This window comes from Mandrillus leucophaeus, unplaced genomic scaffold (genome assembly GCF_000951045.1).
Source record: "Mandrillus leucophaeus isolate KB7577 unplaced genomic scaffold, Mleu.le_1.0 Scaffold1178, whole genome shotgun sequence".
NCBI lineage: Eukaryota > Metazoa > Chordata > Mammalia > Primates > Cercopithecidae > Mandrillus > Mandrillus leucophaeus.
Genome location: NW_012100076.1, coordinates 678,514 through 693,924, shown reverse-complemented (window position 1 = coordinate 693,924; position 15,411 = coordinate 678,514). Strand labels below are relative to the sequence as shown.

At 34.7% G+C, this 15,411-nt stretch overlaps 1 protein-coding gene across 1 annotated transcript in view; it reads right to left on the bottom strand.

Annotated features, from left to right (window-relative positions):
• The window catches only part of FAR1 (fatty acyl CoA reductase 1), a 63,932-nt gene that overhangs the window by 8,008 nt on the left and 40,513 nt on the right, over window positions 1-15,411 (bottom strand). The window contains exons 5-10 of the mRNA XM_012001517.1: window positions 13,939-14,116; window positions 13,005-13,049; window positions 12,771-12,889; window positions 11,723-11,790; window positions 10,082-10,253; window positions 2,911-3,040 (exon numbers count right to left, since the gene is read on the bottom strand). Coding sequence (XP_011856907.1) covers window positions 2,911-3,040; window positions 10,082-10,253; window positions 11,723-11,790; window positions 12,771-12,889; window positions 13,005-13,049; window positions 13,939-14,116 — 712 coding nt within the window. The remainder of the gene's footprint in view (window positions 1-2,910; window positions 3,041-10,081; window positions 10,254-11,722; window positions 11,791-12,770; window positions 12,890-13,004; window positions 13,050-13,938; window positions 14,117-15,411) is intronic.

Genomic DNA, 15,411 nt, shown 5'->3' with positions numbered 1-15,411 from the left:
AGTATAAAATGCACTCTGGGTTTTGAAGGCTCAGTATGAAAAAACAGAAAAATATCCTTTAAATAACTTTTAGATTTTTGATATGTTCAAACAATATTTTTGATTATATATTGAGTTAAATAAAACATTATTAAAATTAAAAAGATAAATGGGAAGAGAAAGGAAGTTAGTACTGTATGAAAAAAGAAACTCTTGAGAAACTGTAATGAACCAAATCTACAGTCTTTTTTCTTTCTTGGAGACAGGGTCTCACTCTGTCACCCAGGCTGTAGTGCAGTGGCACAATCTTGGCTCACTGCAACCTCTGCCTCCTAGGCTCAAGCCATCCTCCCACCTCAGCCTAACAAGTAGCTGGGACTACAGGCATGCGCCACCACGCCTGGCTAATTTTTGTATTTTTTGTAGAGACAGGGTCTCACTTTGTTGCCCAGGCTGGTCTTAACTCCTGAGCTCAAGTTATCCACTGGCCTCCCAAAGTGCTGGGATTACAGGTGTGAGCCACCACGCCTGGCCCCTACTGTCTATATAAGACCTACATTAATCTGAGTTGTGCTAAAAACCTAATCAGATACTTTAAAGGGGCCCTGGCTTATAAATGCCAGTTAGCTAATTAACTAGGCTACTGGTAGAAGCAAAGGCAAATCCTTATCAGAAAACTGTAATTTCAATCCTGGCCTCAAAAAAATTCTCGCAGAAATCCTCAAAGAATATAAATTTATAGTCAAACAAATTTTTTTTTAAAAAATTAGGTGCCATGGGTGACACCCAGCTCAATCAATAGATGGCAGAATCAGATGCTGCAAATCATCTGGAAGTTTAAATTATCAGAAGCAGAATGCAAAACAATCATATTTAATATGTTTCAAGAAAAAATTCTAGAGACTCTTTAAGAAACATTTATAAGATCTGAAAAATAAATTATACTTTCTAAAACTGCAAATAAGACAACTAAAACTCTACATTCAATTGGATAGTTTAGACACAGCTGGCAGACTGCCACAGAATCTTAAATTATCTAGAGTTTAGCCCAGAAACACAGAGATACAAAATAGGAAATTAAGGTTAAAAGATTTGGAGGACAGAATAATCTAACATACACTAGGAATTTTGGAAGATATAAGAATAGTGAAGAGGCAATATTTGAAGAAACACTGGCTAAGTATTTCTCTGAATTGCTGAAAGACACCAAACCTCAGATTCAGAAAGCCCAATCCAATCAAGGTAAATTTTTCAAAATTACACCCACTTTCATAGTGATACTGCCAAGCGGCAAACATAAAGAGAAAATGGAAGAGGAGACAAGAATAAAAGATCACCTATAAAGGAAGAGTCAACTACTGACTTTTCAATAGCAACAACGTAAGACAGAATATAAATAAACAGGTTTTGTTTTTTTTTTTTTTTTGAGAGACTCTCACTCTATTGTTCAAGCTAGAGTGCAATGACGTGATCACATCTCAATGCAGCCTTGACCTCCTAGGCTCAACTGATTCTCCCACCTCAGACTCCTGTGTAGCTGGGACTACAGGCACAAGTCACCACGCCTGTCTCATTTTTTTATTTTTGTGGAGATGGGTCTCGCTATGTTGCCCAGGCTGGTCTCGAACTCCTGGCCTCAAGCCATCCTTCCATCTCAGCCTCCAAAGTATTGTGATTACAGGCATGAGCTACTATGCCCAGTAAAAAAGTTCTTTAACGTGCTGAAATCATGTTCCAAAACCAAGGGTGAAACAACACACATATCAGACAATCAAAAACTGATAATTCACTATAAAACAGACTCCCTACTAAAACATATTCTTGGTATGCTGAATATATTTCAGGCAGAAAAAAGATCATAAGCAGAAAATCTGAGAGCACAGACACTGGTATACATATATACATATTACACACACACACACACACACACATATATAGAGAGAGAGAGAGAAAGAGAGAGAAATCTAAATAAAAACTAAATGAACAAAATAGTATCTCATCATGGGGTTTAAACAGAGAACTGGGCTGCGTGTGGTAGCTCACGCCTATAATTCCAGCACTTGGGGAGGCTGAGGAGGGTAGATCACCTGAGGTCAGGAGTTCAAGACCAGCCTGGCTAACATGGTGAAACCCCGTCTCTACTAAAAATACAAAAATTAGCCGGGTGTGGTGGCGTGTGCCTGTAATCCCAGCTACTAGGGAGGCTGAGGCGGGAGAATCACTTGAACCCGGGAGGCAGAGGTTGCAGTGAGCCGAGATTGTGCCATTGCACTCCAGCCTAGGCACAGAGTGAAACTCCATCTCAAAAAAAAAATAATAAAAAAAATAAATTTAGAGAACTGAAGTAATGTATTAATACAACCATTTTAAGTGAGTGGGAGTGGTAATCACAACTAAAAGATTTTAAGGTTCTAAATAATATTAAGGAGGAAGCTATAAATATTGCTTAATTTAGTCTGTGTTAGATATACATGTTAAAACATCTAGAGTAAGCTCAAAAAGAACATACACAAAGAATTTAAGTTCCAAACTAACAAAGGGCAAAATGTGGAATAACAAAAAGTAAAAGAGTTTATAAAAAACAATTTCTTCGAGAAGCGTTTTCTCAAAACTCAAAGAAAACAAAGTGTTTGAAAGAAAAACACATAAAGATAAAATTCTCTCTGAAAGCAACATTAAGGGAAAAAAAGAATCAACATTTCAATCATGCTTTGAAAATACCTTTGCCACTCTAAAATATTTGTATTAGAAATGTTAAGATACAGCAATTTTATTTCACCACTAACAATTATGACTAAAGCTTTATGAGAGACTATAAATAATGGCTTTCTTGTTGCATAATAGCTGTGGAAAATATTTCTCAGGTTGCTAATGGTTCTGTAATTAGTATGCTACTTATTTTCTAATATAAAACAGAAACTACTTGCTTGCCTTTTTATCTTCAGGGTTTAGTTGATTCATTAACATATTGACATTGTCAGTATTCCAAACCCAAGAATTACTTGTGAAATATTCAAGAAACACCATAGCTTTGTGAAGACGAGTTATTGTTTTCATCATCCTGTATTGTAAGAAAAATTGACAGATTTATATTTTGTATAGATTAGGAAAAATCCTATCACCACCCAGGGTGCAAGTTTCCCCCAATATAGACATTAATATTAAAATTATAACATTTAATCATTAAGTGTACCAAATCAGCAGGGAATAAGAATATTTCTGCATCTTGAATGAACAACTTATAAATCCAAAAGGAAACTAAATGCTTTTTGAAAGCAGCAGCAAATGCATTTAATACTACCTAAACAGAGTTCTGCTGATATATAAAATTAATTCTCAAAGGAGACACAATACTCTTAAATTTTCTACACAAAATACTAAGCAAATGAATGGATTCAATTAATATTTCGTTGCTTTCTATTCCTTAAACTACATTTTAATTCACAGCTGCATTTCCTAAGATTTCCTGTGAATTCATAACATACTGTGTTATATTTATAATTCCAACTCTTCAGCACTGCTGAAGCAAAGAATACAGAAATGTTCGTTTTCCACATAGTCAACTCTATTCATTTAAAAAAACAAAACAACTTTTCTTTAACAATGATTGGCACCACTCTTGATCATCTGGATGTGCTGTGAAATCAATGACTCATGCTGAAAACTATCTGAAACAGATACCCACTCACCTCCGCATACCCCACCAATACGCATCCTTCTAGAAATAAAGGAGTGTGACACCCTTTTAAAAGTGTGTCTTTAAAGAAAGAGTGTGATTGTTTTTGAAAGTACAAGGAGCTTTAATCTTCAAATCTGTCATTTTATATATCATGGCTCATTGTAAGTCATTGATATCATAACACTAACTTAAGCAGTAACATCTATACAATAATATTTATGATAAGTAGGGAAAGGGAAGAAAGAACTTTTTGAAACAAAACAAACACCAAAAAAATCCCAACTTCTGTGAATAGAAAAATAATTTGTGGAGAAGTACTTTTTAAAGATTTCATTTATATTATAATAACAATTAGCATTATATATATCAAATAGTTTAGACAGTCTCAAAATTAGGGGCTTTAGAAATAGGAGGGGCATGGAGGAAAATTACATTAGAAATGAGGAGAAAAAAAACAAGAAAGTATCATTAGCTAAGCAATTCTGATAACACATTCAATACATTTAGAAATAAACTATGAATCCAGAATACTGGAAGAAAATGAAGCAATATAAACTAGGTAAAGAAAAACTATATTTCATTCAATAAAGTAATTTCAAAATAAAATCTCAATTAAACACAAAATGAATTATCAAGCATCAAAGGTAGTTTTTGAACAGGGATAGTTCTGTAGATAAAAAGCATCTGAGGGGGAAAAACACATGCTGCTCTTAGAAAAGGTTAGGTGATTATTTTTTTCTAAAAAACAAAAAGATACAACAAATCTGTCACTAAATCAACTCATACTCTCATGCCAGTTTAGCATACTTAAATCTCTCTCTCACACACAGTTAACATGGTTTTCCTATATATATCTTATTAAAAGTTTTTTCTTCTTAACTTTTTTTCACTGATAATTCTCTCATCTAATCTTATCTTCAGATTCATTCAAGTGACACAGTCAACCCTAACATCAATCAGTAATTCAGCCATTCAAAAAATAATTGCAATAAAAATTGGGGAGGGGGAAGATATTTAGAAGGCCATATATTTGTGTGTGAAATTTATAGAATATTTATTATGCAACAAAAATACTGGATTGAAAACAGTTGAGGAATAAGAAGAAATGTAAACCTTTGCATCATCACTCCTTGGTTAAACATACCATAGAACAGATGTTTATGACTACATTGCCAGGTATGTTCTGAATATGTATTTATTCTTTATTACAGCAACTTAAAAATAATCACAATCCTTTAGACTAAGGCAAGATCTTAATGATTCTCTAGTCCAGGGTTTCTCAACCTTGGCACTATAAACATTGTGGGTCTGATCATTCTTTCTTGTGGAGGGCTATCTTGCATGCTCTAAGATGCTTGTCACCATCCCTGGCCTCTAGGTGCTGACAGCAGCCCTCCCCCAGTTGTGATAACTAAAAATACCTGCGAACATTGTCAAATGTCTCCAGCTGAGAAGTATACAAATTAAAAATAGATATCTGGTTTAGAGAAGTTAAGCTAGATAAAGTTATGCTAGTTAACCAAAACATAAGATCATGGAGCCATTTTTTAAAAAATGTCAGGTCAAATGCTTACCTAGCTCACATTCAGAATTACGTAAACGAGTAAACTGGATGAAATGAATGACATGACTGACATCAGTTTAATGTAGAATTAGGCATTATAGTAAGGCCCCCATATAAGGTATAAAGTCTATTACTGTGCTAAATAAATTTCTGAACAAATGAAATAATATAAATTATAAGACTTTGTATTTAACATTTATAAAATTGTCTAAGTAAAAAAACCGTTATATTCCTTGCTGCCTTCAGACTATAAGCTCCCAGAAGTCAAGGACCTGTCCTGCTTTGATACTTAGAAAGCCTCACACAGCACAAACCTCAGGTAAGAAGATTGTTTACTTAGTATTTCCTATTTAGGAAAGATTAATTTCCAAAGGTGCCTATGATATGATCTCCCATCCTACATGCCCACCTACAATACAATGTCACCTTGACTGTCTTCTCAATGAGAGTTGAAAATAACTTAGAACCAACAGAATGAGGTGGAGGTGACACGATGCGACTTCCGAGGCTAGGTCAGAAAAGGTGTAGAGCTTTCTGTCTTGCTCACTGAATACTCACCCTTGAAGCCTTCAGTCACCTTGTATGCTGTCCAACTCTCCCTGAGGCTGCCATGCTGCGAGGAAGCTCAAACTAGTCCATAGGGAGAGGCCACATGGAGAGGGTCTGACACTACTGGAGAGAGAGAGATGCCCAGCCACCCCAGCTACTGTCCCCTTCCCCCCTTTACCACTCCCTCCACAGCAAAGCTACTCCAGTCCCTGTCTGACTACAATCATTTGAAAGATCCTGAGCCATTACCATCAAGCTAACCCTTCTAGAATTCCTGACCCACAGAAATTGTGACACACAAATAAAATGATTGCTTTAAGACACTAAGTTTGAGGTGACTTGTTATGTAAAACAGATTAACAAATCTCAACACAGATCTCAATACTAAGAGGGTCTGCTATAATAAAAACCTAAAACATGTGGTATTAGCTTCAGGGTCAAGTGGTAAACAAAATCTGTAAGGCCTGTTAGGTGAGCAGTAGTGAAATGTGAAAGGACCAGGAAAACATTATTAATGGAAGCCTTAAAGGGTTTTAAGAAAGCTGTTGGTGAGGGCTTGAAGTAAGGACAACAAACTGTCACTTCTGGTTATATGGAATATAGAAAGTGTACCTAATAAACTCAATGATCTAGCCGAAATTTGCAGAAAGAGGGCAAAAGAGGACAAAGATGATCTTTAAAAAATGAATTATTTGAGTGAAAATTTGGAGGAAATGTACAATGTCAGCCAGGAATTCTTTAAGAAATGGTTTCTGAGCATAGCAGGGTAGGGAAGATGAATCCTTTGCTAAGACTTTAGAAAGACCTAGGTAGTACCTTTTAGAACTTTCAGACAGACAAAAGGCACTCTCCAAATCTTAAAGAAATGTGTAACAGAAACTCTTACTGTTCAAAAGGCAGGATCTAAGAGGCAAGGATCTAAGATCTAAAAGTGTTGTCCCACTTTTAGAGGACCCAAGATAGAGAAGGGCTTGTGTCAAAGAGATTTATGGGTATGGCTTTAGTCTAATGGATTGGATTCCTTGAAAACAGATACACCGGAAACCCACACAATTTTTAAGCAATCATGTCAGATTACATGTAAAGGGATAGACAAAAAAAACAAAACAATGAAGAAACTGCTATATTAACGGTCAGCAAACCAGGGCCTATATACCAAATCCAGTCCACCAACTGTTTTTGTAAATAAAGTTTTACTGGGACACAGTCATGTTCATTCATTTACCTATTGTCTACAGCTGCTTTCATTTTTAACAGCAAAGATAAGTAGCTTCAACAAAAACCGCATGTCCTGCTAAACCTAAAATATTTACTATATGGCCCTAATTTACAAGGAAAGCTTGCCAGTTCCTGCCCTGATCCCCTAACCTTTCATGGGCAGGAAGCAGGATAAGAAAGCTACTCGGCTGCACACAGAGCCCACAGGCCAGTTTTTATGCATAAAGAAGGATGACTCAGAGGGCAGAGGCAAGAACCTCAGAGAACTCCCAGAGAATAAGACTGAGCTCCTAATCAAGAAATCATCAACATATATCTGACTGGAATTCAGAAATGTTATAGACCAGTGTTTGCTGGGTGTCTCCCAATTTCTCTCTTTTTGAATAAAACTGTCTAAAGCCATTTCCTATGCTTACCATCATTTATAATGGGTGTATGTAACTCGTTGCTTTAGTTCACAGATCAATTCTTGAGGAACTATACTTGAGGAGCTATACTGACAAAATCACTCCTAAAGAGCCTCATCTTGTCAATCTCAATTGACCAGATTTAGAAGACAGAACCCTGGCTTCCAGCTGATGTCACAGGGATCTAGGGCGGTCGGGGGGTGGGGACGCGTGAAGGGGAAGGCAGGATGAGGGGGGAAGAAGCAACTGTCCTTTCCATGTAGAAGAAATATGAACTGTTTTGGCCAGAAGGTTGACTATAGCAGATTGTACTTTCCAAAAACGATGGCAACAATATCCTTCATCTTGACTACTTTCTAAATCCCCTTACTTGGACACAGGGCGGGGAATATCACACACCTTGGCCTGTTGTGGGGTGGGGGAAGGGGGGAGGGATAACATTAGGAGAAATACCTAATGTAAATGACAAGTTAATGGGTGCAGCACACCAAAATGGCACAAGTATACATATGTAACAAACCTGCACGTTATGCACATGTACCCTAGAACTTAAAGTATTAAAAAAATGTGCTATGTCAGGCACCAAAATAAAATTATGAACATATGAAAAAAAATTTAAGAAGATTTGTGACTCACTCGTGACTAGAAGAATGAGGCAAAAGTGATGCTGCATGACTTCTACGGGTAGCTCAAAAGGCAACACAGCCTCCACCTTACTTGCTAAAAGACTTCCCCTTGAAGCCATCAGCTGCCATGTAGGAAGTCTAATTCCCCTAAGGCTATCATTAATCCTTGCAAAGAACTACATTGAGAGATCCTTATGACATGACAAAGAGTAACATCGGTCCCCTTGCTATTCCATTGCCTCTCTGCCCACCTGCCTCTTTCATCTGATCACAAACACACGAAAGACTCCAAGCCAAAACTGCCCAGCGGATTCTTGCTCAAATTCCTGATCCTGACAGAAATAACTGAAAGAAGTAATAAAATGACTGTTGCTGTTTTTAGCTTCTAACTTTGAGAAGATTTGTTGTGCAGCAACATCTCCTCTGAATTGTTTAGTAAACTAGCTGCTCACTTATTTTTTTAAAAGTTTACTAAGCCCCCTTTCTTTGTGTAAGGCAATGTGATATATTTAACTTGTTTTATTTTTTGACCCAGTTTTTACTTTTCTGCCCTAAATTATAACAATCTTAATACAAACAAAGCATGCACTGCCATCATTCATTAATTTACACCTGCTTTTTAGCCATGAAAGAATGCTTCCAATGGCAAGTACTGCATTTTGCAGATCATTCTAGAAAAGTCTGAAAATATTTCTTTATCTGTTCTAAAGTTGTTCAACACCTCTCACATATTTCAATTAGCTAACATATAGGGTTAGAAACATCATGGAAAAGCGAATCCACAGCCAATACCTACAAGGAACTCAGATCCTGATACACTGTAATTGGCAGATACTTCACTTTTATTTTTTGAGTAGTTGATGGAAGTTCTGGGATCAGCATCTTCTTTATACAAAAATACTCAAATCCTGAACTCTCCAATCAAAGACTCTACTGTAATGCCATCGTAGTTTAAAAAAATAAGTATTTTTATAGTATATCCCACTGTAATTGTGTGGTAAAGACAGTAGGAGATCTTTAAGTTTGTGGGATTTCAACAAAAACAAAAAAGAAAGAAAGGCTATAGCAACTATAAGAAAACAAAGTTTTCCATTTGTTATTAACTTTTTTTTTCATAACTATGCCATTCCAAACCTGGAAAATTAGTCAAAAACTGAAATAACCATATTATAAGCTGAATGGGCAGTTGAGATATTTCAAGTAATTTTCTAGAAGCATCCTATATTTTTCACATAAAACTGCACCATCCGTTCAAAGCAAAACTTTTGCCCTTAATCCCCTATAATAACTCATCCCTAGGTTTCTAAGAGGGAGAGAAGGGCTCAATTTCAGCTTATAGTAACTATGATAACCATGATGTAGGACATTTCCTATATTATGGAATTTTGGAGGATCAATGACCCAATACGATGTGGTCCATAGTTAGTGTCCCCAAAGACCTCCAAATTCTAAGAAATGTCCTAGCATTCTGATTGTGATTAATCAGGTGAGTAAATCTAAAGGTAAAACTCATGCTAGTGATTTTCCATCTCTCCAGCAAGCTTCCACCACCTTACCAATACATAGTGTATTTACTGCTATTCTTCTTACCGCGGTTTCTGACCTGTCAACATGAGTGCAATCGAGCAATAATGCAGATACTCTATGGCTGACACCCTTCCGATAATGGTGCGATAGGCTGTTGGAATTAAACTTAAAACTGGGGCACCTGAATACTTGGTTTAAAGGATTCATCTTGAAGGAATGACTTACATAACATCCTGTAGGAAAAATAAGCGTCAAAGCATTTTAAATATTGTTATTTAGAAAGAAACCTAAAGTAAGACCTAGAATTCAATACATGACGATAACTTATCTAAACTTTAAACAAATTAGAGTGACTTACAACACTACCTTTGCTTTTCTGACAAAGTCTTAAATTCAAGAGTCTTCTCATTCACAAAAGGCTATTAAGCCTTATCATAAGCATAAACAAATACAGAGTTAATATGCATTTTAGTGTAAGCATGGGTTGTTTAACAGTCAGAGGAACAGATAAGACAGAGCTAGTCACCATTACCTTGGGCTTCTTCCAGTCATCCTGAGGTAGATATCATACAGGAATGCTGGGGCCTTATGGCTTACAGCAATCCAGTAATGATATAAAAGATGATTGGAGGTTAGATTTACATTGGGCCGTCTGAAGGCCTGTTCGAGAGGATTCCTCTTGAAAGTGGAAATTACATGGTACTCTGAAGAAGAAAAGTTGTGTAACAGCTTTGATAATAACCATGTAATGAAGTTTTGAAAAAAAAAATCACGTTTTTACAATGCAAAATATTTTACCAAAGATGTCAGAGTTCGTTCATTTAAAAAACAAACTTTTCTACTCTCTAGTAGCTAAGAGAATATGGTTACTAGACTGCTAAACTCAAGTGGTTTTATAACTGCTGCTATTCATGAATTTTAATTAGATGAATGAATTTTTTCTAAAATTCACTCTTAAAATCCTTTTAATGTTTTACCTATGTCAGTTTACAGTGTCACTTTCTATATTTCACCTCTCTCGATAGCTTCTTTCTTTCTGTTCCTCTTTCCAGACTCTTATTACTGTACTTACTTAAAAAAGAAAAGGAAAATAATCATCCTTTGCTTAAGATGCTTAAATTAACATACATCAACAGGCTTAAAACAACCCAAAATTAATTTCCGTTGTAATTTACATAGGCTATGTAATGTCAACACAATCAAACCTAGTATCATCTATATTAATACTTTACTGGAAATGTATACTGAGATAGTCACTAAAATATAATGCTCAATTTCAGCTTTTACTAAACTTTATGACACAATAAAAGATTACCAAAAAACCTAACTCGTTAAAAATGTTTATTCTTAAAAGAATACTGAAAATAATTAAAGTTAAAATCACCTTAGATTTTATCTTTTTCTTATATGCTCTAATGGTCAATTTTACACTGAAATAAAAATGCCATAGAAAAATCTAGGACAAATGTCATACAAAATTTACATTGAAATCAAAATTGTTCTGCAGGGGTAATTATTCAATTAGAGGTTAAATAAGATCTATCACTAAATCAATGCCAAAAAAAATTTTACTTTAAATTTGAACTCATCAACCAACAATTTAAAAATGATTCCATTTCAATGGGTTTTAACCATTTCTATTTAAGTTATACTATTCCTATAGAACTAGGAACACATATATCTGCTGTGAATCTGTGAATTTAAATAGATTAATAAAGGTTAATAGAAAATATTCTGGCTAACTGTATCCTACTTCCTAACTCCTTTATTTATTACTCTGAGTACCACTTGATATACCACCTCTTGTAAGAAGTGATACTGTCTATGGATAGGCAATATCAAGACCAAGGGTGCTCACAAGGGAGAAAAAAAGCACTGTTCCCATGCTATAGGTATCTATGAGGGCTACTGCAGATGGCAGCAGAAAAACGGCAAGGCTTAGACAAGGGTAGGGTGGGTGGGTAAGAATAGACAGCAGGATACTTCTAAATTTGTGAAACATTATTAAGGACCACAAGGTAGTATTGGTAGATATTACTTCTAAGATGACAATTAAGAACAGATTGGTAACTCAGTGGCCTTAATGTCTCATAAGTATTCTAACATTAAAACTTCAGGGAGCTTGGTTCTTTAAGATTTATTCTAACATTCAAAAACACAGGTAAAATCATACCAACTTCACCCCAGTGGAAGGGATTAGTGCTGCCTGTTGTACAATTATACACCATGATGTTTCTTGGTCTGCAAAGACAAAGATGAAACCAATTAATCATAATAAGAGGCCAAACATATCCAATCTAAGTCCTACATAGTATTCGAGAAGACATGAGGATGATGGGCATCTACCTCTATACTAATTATTATTTTTTAAATTATCCTTAAAAGATTAGTTTTTACGTTAATGACTATTTACAATTACCCTTTCTTCTTCCCCTACCAAAAAGAATTACTTATTAAAAAAAAATACAGACATTTTTTCTTTCACATTTTTCCTCCTTATATTATTAGGAATATCTGTTTTTAAACATGAGGAAAACATCAAACGACCTCAGCTTTTCTTGTCTTTTTCAGAGGATCTAGTTGAAAAAAAATTATGGACTAAGTTTCCTTATGCCAGAAACAACATATTCACATAATCCTATCTTTCTTTTTTTAGGACAGAAAATAATGATTATCAAAAATAAGGGTAGTTTACTACCTAGAAAAAAGAAGTTATTGGGAAGTTTAAAGTTTAAGTGTTACCTGTGAATGCTACTATTACCTTTTAAAGGAAAGATGCTCATGGGTTGATTAAAGCTGCTCTGGTTTAATCAATCATGTTTAATATATGTAATACCATGTTTAATACCATGTTTAATATATGTAAACCATGTTCTGTGAATTTCAGCTTTTTATATATACCAAGTTTTAGTTTGGATTAAAAAATCATCCTTAGGGAGTTTTTTTTGTTGTTGTTTGTTTGTTTTTTTCCATTTTTAACCTCTAGTGAACTTGTCTATCCTGTAAGTAATACATGAGCATTAACATTAATTTTTCATTACTACTGATGGGAGCACTTGCTATTCTCTGTGATAATACCAACTTTTGGAGTTGGCAGTGCTACTGCCTAAATATTGGTATGGCAATATCTGGATGGAGGGATTAATTAACATTACTCAATAGGTATGTCTTCCCTTTTCAGTTACTACATATTTAACAAGCGACATTGTCACCTCATATACCTATTAACTCCGGAATACCAGGCTGCCGCAAGACTCATGTTGACAACTACATCTACAGGAACAAGATCTGCAAGGGCATTGTTGGAGGCACGTATTGTTCGAAGAATTCCTTTCCCTGCCTTTGTTGAAATTAAAAACAACACCTTAAGATATATAAGCCATAGTGTATATTTAAAGATATACAAAAAGCAGAAAAATGTATAGAATATTAAATAAATCAAAAGGTTTACTTACCGCAATAAAGAGACCACTTGGTCCATTAAAGTTATCAATCCATCCCTAATACCAAAAATTTTAAAAGGGGGAGAAGCTTAGAAACATTATGAAGCTAGAGACTTATTATTTGAACTCTACAACCCCAAATACATACTTGGTAGCTGTCTTCTAAAAACTAAAAAACATACTAGATTCAGGCCAGACTATTTCTACCAGTCCCAAACAGAAGCAGTCTTCCTCTGGGATCAAAAATGATTGAGTAAAATCATTTTCAAAGGGTTACCTACTACTCTTCCATTAACTCTCTGCAAAGAGAAATTTATAAAAGAGGGTTTATATTGTTAAATACTTTGGTAAAATTAAGCTTGTTCAAGTTTGATTTTATGCTATTTACTAATTCAGTATCCTGAGACTAGGGAAAATGGTAAATCCTCCTCAAAATTATGAATAAAACAGAAAAATAGAATAATTGTCAAAGCAACAAGAGATGCTGTCACTTACTACCATTACACAGACCTAGGTTTTGCCTAAATCAATTTACCCAACTGGTTTATATTTCTGCTTTCTCTCATTCCAGGAATTCACAAATACCTTAACACCCTGTACCTTTTTTAGTTTTGTGATCTACAGAGGAAGGGGTCTACCTCTTGGAAGATCTGCTTCTTTTTGGTACTAAGAAACAAACCAAATCTCCTCTGACTTAAGAAAATGTCACAGCTTCTGATTTAATTTTCAATTAGGATTTTTAAAATGTTGATCTACATTTCTATACACCCAGCATCACATTATAGAAATGAAAGTACCAATAAAATTAACTCTATGAACACAAAACAGCTTTGCCATGGTAATTCACCTTTAGTAAATAATACCTGTTCTTAAAGAACTGCCAGCTCTTTTTATACAACTTAAAATTCTCAACTCCAATTATTTACAAAGGTTTCTAACAACTTACTGGAAAAGGTTCTTTCCAACTGGCACCAACAATCGATGGCCTTACAATTGCCACATTTAGTTTTGCTCCTTCTTGTTGTACAACATATTCTGCCAATGCTTTTGTGTATATGTATGTATTAGGTCTGTCTCCTATCAATTTTGGCGTGATATCATTTACTAGGCCATCATCCATCCACCTGGTAAAGAAATTGCATACAAATATATTTCCAGATATTTTACTATAAAATGAAAAGCTACTTAATTGAACTTTGCACATTCAAACATACCTGTTGTTCTGACTCAAATCATTTGACAATTTTTACTGAAAAATGGAACTCAGTCTTATTTTTCTTAAACATCAACTACAGGTCCACAATCCCTTATCAGCAATTTCTATATCCAAAAAGATCTGAAAACTAAGAGTTCTTTCATAAATCATACGATGGATAGAAAAATCTGATCTACACTGACTTACGGTCTTCTTTTTGATACAACTTAGTTTAAACGTTCATATATTTTATATGTATTTGATGAGGGATACTAACCCAGATCAAGTTAAAGTTTTTTCTTATTACATAGTACGTAAGTTATATTCCCTCTCTAAAGTCCAAATAAATTCCAGAATATATCTGAAACCTTTTAGAAGGTTGCAGATTAGGAAATACAGATCTGTATATAACCACCTAATGAAGTAACATGTTAAATTATATACAGTTACAATTAACATACATTTATAATGAACATAAAAGGCATAAAAGGCCTAGTATGATGAACAATAAAAATAAATTGAACCATGCTATAAAAATTCAATTAGCAACCTACTATGAAGTCAAAAAATTCCTCCAATTCTCTTTGAAGAAATGGTCTACTCTGTTCATTTGTAAAAGGAGGGTGGTATACTAGGTGGTGTCCATGGTTTTTCCTAAACTTCTAATTCTAATACGTTATGTACTTGTTTTCAGTTCTAATATGTTATGTACTTGTTTTCAGTTCTAATACATTATGTACTTGTTTTTCCTTCTTGTCGATAATGTTATGTATGCAAGTAGACTCAGTATATTGTCATACTCTAATGATACCCATACTAATTGACAAAAAGGCATAAAATGGAGATCAAGATAAAATTTTCTTCTGTATATGGAAGTACTTTTTGTATATGAAAGGAAAAGAACATTAATTAAATTGAAGGGAAATTGCTACCCAACTTAGGAAAAATTCCACCATGGAGATGAGATTTGAAAAATGAAAGGGATAGTTGACACATGGGGGGAAAAAAACCTGCCTAAACTCAGGAGAAACTTTAGCCAGTAAGCCTTATTACTAGAACGAGTTTACAGAACAAACCCATGAGTTACCTTAAAATTATGTTACCTAGATTTCTTTGCAGCAAGGAAAGGAGATACAGCATTAGCTTACAAGTTCTTTTTCAGTTTCTCAGATGTTTGCATATATTGTTAGTAAGAGAAAAAGTAAAATGCTTCATTAACTTCCA